General features: G+C 38.2%; 1 protein-coding gene across 1 annotated transcript; it reads right to left on the reverse strand.

Moving 5' to 3' along the window:
* Positions 1–2,162: 2,162 nt before the first annotated feature.
* On the reverse strand, positions 2,163–4,640 carry CCDC71L (coiled-coil domain containing 71 like). The gene has a single exon (XM_053719758.1). It carries the CDS (start codon positions 4,475–4,477, stop codon positions 3,842–3,844), a length of 636 nt encoding a protein of 211 aa, XP_053575733.1. The 5' UTR covers positions 4,478–4,640; the 3' UTR covers positions 2,163–3,841.
* Between the last annotated feature and the right edge of the window lie 4,163 nt (positions 4,641–8,803).

Consider the following 8,803-nt stretch of genomic DNA (forward strand, 5'->3'; position numbering starts at 1 on the left):
CACCAGTTCAATCGCAATTTACTGGAGAGAAAATCTATTTTTAAAAAGGGACAGTCTAGTCAGAATTAAACTATTAGGATTCATTCAGGGCATGCAATTGTAAATAACTTTCCAATTTACTTTTTCATCAAATTTGCTTTGTTGCATGGGTGGTATTTTTTAAAAGATAAACCTAGGTAGGTTCAACTGATTTCTAAAACCGTTGAAAACGACCTCTTAGCTCAGAGCATTTTGAAAGTTTGTTAGACAGTGCTAGTTCATGTCTTTCATATAGATAAAATTGTGCTCACTCCCAAGGAGTTATTTTAGGAGTCTGTCAAAACCACTGAGATAAGGTGGCATTCTGCAGAGGCTTAGATACAAGGTAATCACAGAGGTCAAAAGTGTATTCATATAACTGCAAAACTAGGGAATGGGTAATAAATGGATAATCTATCTTTTTAAACAAAAATTCTGGTGTAGACTGTCCCTTTTAAGTTTTGTATATATTGCAAATAAAATGTTTCTATTCAAAAGATGTAATTCATCTATGTTCATTTAAATTTTAACTGGAACGTCCCTTTATAATCATGTTATACAAAACTGGGCAATTGGTAATAAAGTGATTATCTTTATAAAACCTTGAAATTCTGGAGTAGGCTGTCCCTTCAATACTATGGCCAATATTTATCAAGGGGTCTCAAATGAACGAGCCAGCAGTCAAAATTTAAAGGACTAGTCAACACAGTAGATTTGCATAATCAACAAATGCAAGATAAGACAATGCAATAACACTTAGTCTGAACTTCAAACAAGTAGATTTTTTTTCCTGACAATTTTAAAAGTTATGTCTTTTTCCAGTCCCCCTGTACCATGTGACAGCCATCAGCCACTCACAAATGCATACACGCACCATGTGACAGCCATCAGCCTTTCATAAATGCATACACACGTATTCTTGCACATGCTCAGTAGGAGCTGGTGACTCAAAAAGACTGTGCACATTTAGTTAATGGAAGTAAATTGGAAAGTTGTTTAAAATGGCATGCTCTATCTGAATAATAAAACATTTATTTTGATGGAGTGTTCCTTTAAGAAGCATCAGTCATCAGAACACTGCTTTTCAACCCTATTCTCCGCTTGTTATGTTGCAGATATCCATCTCCACCGACTTTTCTGACCAGGGAGATTGGCAACCCATAACCAATTGTCTGGAAGGGGGGGGGCTGCATGCGAGCACAATGAAATGCAGGGAATCTGATTGCTGCCCACCAGATGTGATGCTGGGTGGATAGGGGTGAGGTTATACACCTCTACCTGCCAGTAATTCGATAACTCTAGCCCAAAGAACGCAACAAGTTTTCTCAATGCGAAATCATTTGAAAAAAAAAAAAAAATTTTTTAGATATATATATATATATATATATATATATATATATATATATATATATATATATATATATATATATATATATATTTTTATGGATTGGTGTCAAGCAGGTTTTTTTTTTTTTTTTTTGCTTTTTTTTTTTACACAGTGCATAACAAGTTTGAAGATTGGAATATAACCATATGTTCTCCTTCAAGGCTGCTTTGGATGAATATATTTCATTAAAAATGACAGCGGACTAAAATTGGTTTCCCCTTTAAGAGTTTCCATTGGTCATTTTGGTATATTTTCGTATATAAGCCATTTCTGCAAATTACATCCACAACCCAATAAAATAGACAAAGTTTGTAGGGTGAAAAAACATATCTGTAGTTTGTTTAATTTAAGCAAAGCCTTCCTTCATCTTATTTCTCACTGTTAACTCACACACCAATTCGCTATCAACCCTAATTAAATGTGTTTAACCACCACATATGTTAAACAGTGTAAAATGCCATTTAGAAACTGCCAGCATTACAGCTACCAAATAGTAACCCTTGCAAAACGATGTGTGTTCGAAGCAGAAATCACAGCTGATACAATCAGCAGGGCTTGCTGCATAGCTGGAGCAGTACAGATCTCCATTTAAAAAAACTAAAGCAGTCTTGGAGAATGGCAATTTTAGCACAGTTTAAAACAATTGTTAGGCAATATGAGCCTTTTTTTGTTGTAGAAAGGGGGCAACATATAAACCAACCTAGTTAAATAGCTGACTGAACTTTATGAAAAGGAAGCAAGAAACACCAACATTAACTTTGATGAAGATAGAGACAGTTTATTTACACATAATAAGTTAAACAATGAAATAAAAAAATAAATAAAAAAAACCCACAGTAAAAATAGTTATGGTGTAATATTTTATCACCACTAAGCTGGCAATAGTCTAACTCTATTCATTGTGGAAATGCTTGTAACAATACAAACTGTATATCGATGTTCCTGATTAAAGCAAAAGTAACTAAGGCATACTACAATTGTTGTAACCAATAAAAGATGGAAACAAAATAACATGCGTTGCAGTGAACTGTATCCATTGACTGCACTAAATTGGAACAGTAGTTACTATAGGCACTGTTGTAAGAACCAAAACAGCAATCTGTAATATGTATAAAATATGAAGACAAATCTATAGTCCTTCAGTATTTGAAAGTAAAGTACACAATAACAATTTGAATGTATGAAAATACTATTTAAATATACTATTGTATGTGTTCTATATCTGATTCTAAACATTCTACAAAGTAGATCTAGCACCATTATCTATCCTATAGACAGTTCATTAGAAATATTTTTGGGCCACACATTGTAGCTTTGTTATAAAGGCACATTTACAAGACATTAATGGCATTGTCTATCATATCACTATATCCTTCAGCAGTACCTCAAGCATTATGGAGCATCAATGCCACGTCTATCAAATTTAAAAAGTCAATCAATAGTCTGTGAAGCATCAGAAGGTTCCACTAAACTATGCAATGACCCTAATACAGTTGCATACTCAAATAAAACTATGTCCAGTTCCACTGAGAACAGTACTTAGTATATATTATGCAAATCACACAAAAAACCAACTTAAGTTTGTTCATTAGGGCTTGAAAATAATCATAAGTCAAAACAAAAACACATGTCATTCAAAATAACAAATTAGGATATTCCTTGTACTGGTTATGATTTTACCATTTCAAGTTTAAATGTATTACAGAGATGTCCTGTCACAGTTATTTAACGTCAGATTATAGACCATATAATTGGCAAAATAGCACAAGTATGCATAATAAAGTTAAATGATACATAAACAAACTCAGTCTTTGGATTCGTTTTACTGTGTAGAGCACCAGAATGGTGAGGTAGTTGTTGCCAATGAAACATAGGGCAAAAAAAAAAAAACGGGATAGGGGGAAATCTGGTTCACAAGTTCCTTTGCATAAATAAAGCAGATCCGATTGCTTCACAGCTCTCTGTGTCAAATGTGAAATCCAAATCTGACGTCATTATCTTGATGACTAGTGATGAGTAAACCAACATTCTTGATGACTAGTCCTATAAAAACGCTGCATAACGTCTCAAATAAATCATAGGAACTTCAGTGGCACCAATTAATAATAATTCAAAAATCCACTCCCAAGTGTGATTTGTGCTTGGGCCCCTTATTGCAACAACTCCTTGAAAAGTCTGTGCCCCGCACCATTTCAGCATCATACATCTCCTGACACAGACATTTGCATGGAACAAAAAAAAATAAAGTCATTAACGGGAAAACCCGTAGTTTGAAGTAGTCATCTGTACAGTAAAGTGCAAGAAATCGTGGAAGAATACGTAAACAAGTTGACTTGTATCTGCCGTTGCCCCCAGTTTATGTGCTCATAAAGCCCAGCAGTGAAAGTGCATACAGAGCTCGGAGTCCCGGTAGAGGTGGCTGGGGCAGGGCGGGTTTCAGGACAGGATCACGGGGTAACGTCTGACCATCACTACGGGCTGCAAGTTTACTCGCAGGATCCTTTGCGCTCTCAAGCGGGCAGCTGCCACTTTGGCCGGGCAGGACACATCCCTGACCCGTATAGTGGGGAACTTTGCCAGTTTCGGCGCTGCTGCTTTCCACATTTCCTCCAGAGTCTTCCCTTTGGTGAAGACCACTTGGGTGTCCGATGGCGTGGGGCTGCTGCAGCCGCTACCTCCGCTGGTACAACTGCCGGACTCCTCGCTAACACCAGCGCTGCCAGCTCGCACTTGGCGCCGCTTCTTGGTACTGAACCTCGCGGGTCGCCGCTTACGCTTGACAGGTTCCTGTCTCGGTATCTTCGGCGGAGTTATTTCTTTGGGCTTTTTACGGGACAGAGCGTTGGGGTCCGGTACTACGGAGCTACATGAAGAGTAGCCGTAAACGTCCTTGCTGCGCAGGATAACCGGTGAGAAGTCTTGCTTGAGACTGCAGAGGAAGTTCCACAGCTCAGTATCTGAGTTCATAAAATGTTTAGACTCCGGGACAAACATCTCTAACGCATCCTCCAGCGGTTTCGTGCCTGCAAAGACCAAATGAGACCGGGAAAAGACAACTTTGTCCTCCTGCATCCTTCACCCGTTTGTTTCCAGCTGCTGAGGACGTCAGGAAGCAGACAGTTAAGTGGCTTAAAGAAAAAAACTTAACCGCTGCCAAAACAAATTTGAAGTGCTGCCGCCAACCCCCTTCTGGTCGTCTGATATAAAGCAGGTAGTTCCTATACGAGGATGAAAACAAAATGGCTCCTCTCACAAGCCTCTAGCGTTGGCTATATAACAGCTCTTTGAAATACGACATACCCAGCCCCGCCCTTTTCAACATTCTGACTAAGTGATTGGTGGGCGCGTTTTTTGCTTTTGGTTTGATTGGACAATGGGAGGTGACTTATTAAAATAGCGAAGGCGTGATATGGGTGATTGAGGTGGGGTTTGGATGTAGAACCCGATAATTCGTTCCTATGGCGGACATATTGGTTTGACTGGATACTTTGTTTAATTCTTAGTTGAGTTGTATGTGAAATGCAGCTGTCCGTTTTAACAAAATGTATTATCCTAGTCATGCAATTTATTTTAACATGATAAAATAATAAAGTAATTGGTTAATTAGAACATTAATTCATTGGAAATTGATCCCTAGCTAATATAAATAAATGTACAACTAAATTCTAGATGCAAGTATTAAACTGGGCATAATGTGAAATAAGTTTTTAATATTTAGGTTCCACAAAGTAATGGGAGCCACCATATGGTTACCTAGTTTTCCCTAGGTTTAAAAGTTGTGGTCACTCATTAATGAGTTACTATGCAAAATAAAATAAAGTGTTTAAATAATATAAAAAAAATGGTAAAGATGTTTTATATACTGTATGTCTCAAGACAGTTTAAAGGAATATGAAACTCAAACAAAGTTCTCTCATGAGTAGACAACCCAGCAATGATCGTTACAGATGGTGACATACATAGTGTCACCATCTGTAATGATGAGGTATCTGACTTCATATGGAACTGTAGCACCGATCCTGCTCCAGTTCCATATGAAGACAGATCACAGATGCCATGAGCTCAGGAACTCCAGCACTTGGCTGTAACTTTACAGTCAAGACTACTGGAGCTTCATGCAGTTCAGATGTATATAAACGTCATGCAGTACAATAGGCAAAGTACCGTATGACGTATATATACATCCTATTGGGTTAAGAAGTTAAACAATGCCACTGAAGTTTAATGTGCCACAATTTATACCGTTCCCAATTGGGATGGTGTAAAAGCCGGAACGGAACAGGTCGGAACAGGCCTTTTATGAAGGAAATTGATTCAAAATATAATGAGATGTGTTAGAGACTCTTTCTTTGTGATATAATAATTAATTAACCCTTTAACTACCAAAATAGTGTCTGAAACCAAACATAACAGCCCAGAACAGCACCTTCCCAGAAAACCAGATACACCAAATTCACAAGTCACCAATGACTATATATAATAAGTGTAATCAGCCACAAACCATCCACAGAAACCACATTCCAATGCCTGAAATACGCTTTTTCATGAAAAGTGTCGGAACAGCACCTTCCCATTAACATATAAAGACCAAATTCACCAGCCACACATAACTAGATGTGATAAGTGTAACCAAATAACAAACCATCCACAGAATCCACGTTCCAATACCCGTTCCAGCCTGTAAAACGCTTTTTCATGAAAAGTGGCGGAACGGCACCTTCCCAGCAAACCAGATACACCAAATTCACCAGTCACACATGAATAAATGTAATAAGTGTAATCAGCCACAAACCATCCGCAGAAACCACATTATGATATCTGTTCTGGTTTTAATACGTTTTTTTTATAAAAAGTGACGGAACGGCACCTTCCCAGAAACATATACAGACCAAATTCACCAGCCACACATAACTAGATGTGATAAGTGTAATCAACCACAAACTATCCACAGAAACCACGTTCCAATACCCGTCCTGGCCTGTAAAACGCTTTTTTCATGAAAAGTGACGAAACTGCACCTTCCCAGCAAACCAGATACACCAAATTCACCAGTCACACATGAATAAATGTAATAAGTGTAATCAGCCACAAACCATCCACAGAAACCACATTATGATATCTGTTCCGGCCATTAATATGCTTTTTTATAAAACGTGACGGAACGGCACCTTCCCAGCAACATATACAGACCAAATTCACCAGCCACACATAACTAGATGTGATAAGTGTAATCAACCAAAAACTATCCACAGAAACCACGTTCCAATACCCGTCCTGGCCTGTAAAACGCTTTTTTCATGAAAAGTGACGAAACAGCACCTTCCCAGCAAACCAGATACACCAAATTCACCAGTCACACATGAATAAATGTAATAAGTGTAATCAGCCATAAACCATCCACAGAAACCACATTATGATATCTGTTCCGGCGTTTAATACGCTTTTTTATAAAAAATGATGGAACGGCACCTTCCCAGCAACATATACAGACCAAATTCACCAGCCACACATAACTAGATTTGATAAGTGTAATCAACCACAAACCATCCACAGAAACCACGTTCCAATACCCATTCCGGCCTGTAACACACTTTTTCATGAAAAGTGATGGAACGGCACCTTCCCAGCAACATATACAGACCAAATTTGGTCTGTATATGTTGTTGATAAGGTGCCGTTCCATCACTTTTCATGAAAAAGCATATTACCGGCCAGAATAGATATTGGAATGTGGTTTCTGTGGATGGTTTGTGGTTGATTACACTTGTCACATCTAGTTATGTGTGGCTGGTGAATTTGGTCTGTATATGTTGCTGAGAAGGTGCCGTTCCATCACTTTTCATGAAAAAGTGTATTACAGGCCATAACAGGTATTGGAACTTGGTTTCTGTGGATGGTTTGTAGTTGATTACACTTATTACATCTAGTTATGTGTGACTGGTGAATTTGATGTATCTGGTTTGCTGGGAAGGTGCCGTTCTGTCACTTTTCATGAAAAATCATTTTACAGTCCGGAACGGTTATTGGATCGTGGTTTCTGTGGATGGTTTGTGGTTGATTACACTTATCACATCTAGTTATGTGTGACTGGTGAATTTGGTCTGTATATGTTGCTGGGAAGGTGCTCTTCAAACACTTTACATGAAAAAGTGTATTACAGCCTGGAACAGGTATTGGACCATGGTTTCTGTGGATGGTTTGGGGTTGATTACACTTATCACATCTAGTTATGTGTGGCTGGTGAATTTGGTCTGTTTATGTTGTTTTGAAGGTGCTGTTCCATCAATTTTCATTAAAAACGTATTACAGGCTGGAACAGATATCATAATGTGGTTTCTGTGGATGGTTAGTGGCTCATTACACTTTATACATTTAGTCATGTATGACTGGTGAATGTGATGTATCTGGTTTGCTGATAAGGTGCCGTTCCGTCAATTTTCATGAAAAAGCGTTTTACAGGTCTTAACGGGTATTGGAACGTGGTTTCTGTGGTTGGTTTGTGGTTGATTACACTTATTTTATCTAGTCATGTGTGACTGGTGAATGTGATGTATCTGTTGCTGGGAAGGTGCCGTTCCGTCACTTATCATGAAAAGCGTATTATAGGCCGGAGAAGTATTGAAACATGGTTTCTGTGGATGGTTTGTGGTTAATTACACTTATCACATTTATTTATATGTGGCTGGTGAATTTGGTCTGTATATGTTGTTGATAAGGTGCTGTTCCGTCACTTTTCATGAAAAAGCGTATTACCAACCAGAACAGGTATTGGAATGTGGTTTCTGTGGATGGTTTGTGGTTGATTACACGTATCACATCTAGTTATGTTTTGTTGTTGAATTTAGTCTTTACATGTTGCTGGGAAGGTGCTGTTCCATCACTTTTCATGAAAAAGTGTGTTACAGGCCGTAACAAGTTTTGGAATGTGATTTCTGTGGATGGTTTGTGGTTGATTAATCTTATCACATCTAGTTAAGTGGGGCTGGTAATTTTGGTCTGTATATGTTGCTGGTAAGGTGCCGTTCCGTCACTTTTCATGAAAAATCGTTTTACAGGCCGGAACGGGTATTGGAACGTGGTTTCTGTGAATCATTTGTGGTTGATTACACTTATCACATCTAGTTATGTGTGACTGGTGAATTTGATGTATATGTTGCTGGGAAGGTGCTGTTCCATCACTTTTCATGAAAAAGTGTGTTACAGGCCGGAACGGGTATTGGAACATGTTTTCTGTGGATGGTTTGTGGTTGATTACACTTATCACATATAGTTATGTGTGAATGGTGAATTTGATGTATCTGGTTTGCTGGTAAGGTGCCATTCCGTCACTTTTCATGAAAAATGGTTTTACAGGCCAGAACGTGTATTGAAACGTGGTTTCTGTGGATCATTTGTGGT

This window comes from Bombina bombina, chromosome 6, assembly GCF_027579735.1.
Source record: "Bombina bombina isolate aBomBom1 chromosome 6, aBomBom1.pri, whole genome shotgun sequence".
NCBI classification, from domain to species: domain Eukaryota; kingdom Metazoa; phylum Chordata; class Amphibia; order Anura; family Bombinatoridae; genus Bombina; species Bombina bombina.

What these genes read in the sequence shown, in the direction of transcription:
- CCDC71L (XM_053719758.1), bottom strand. Translation starts at nt 4,477, where the DNA reads ATGCAGGAGGACAAAGTTGTCTTTTCCCGGTCTCATTTGGTCTTTGCA.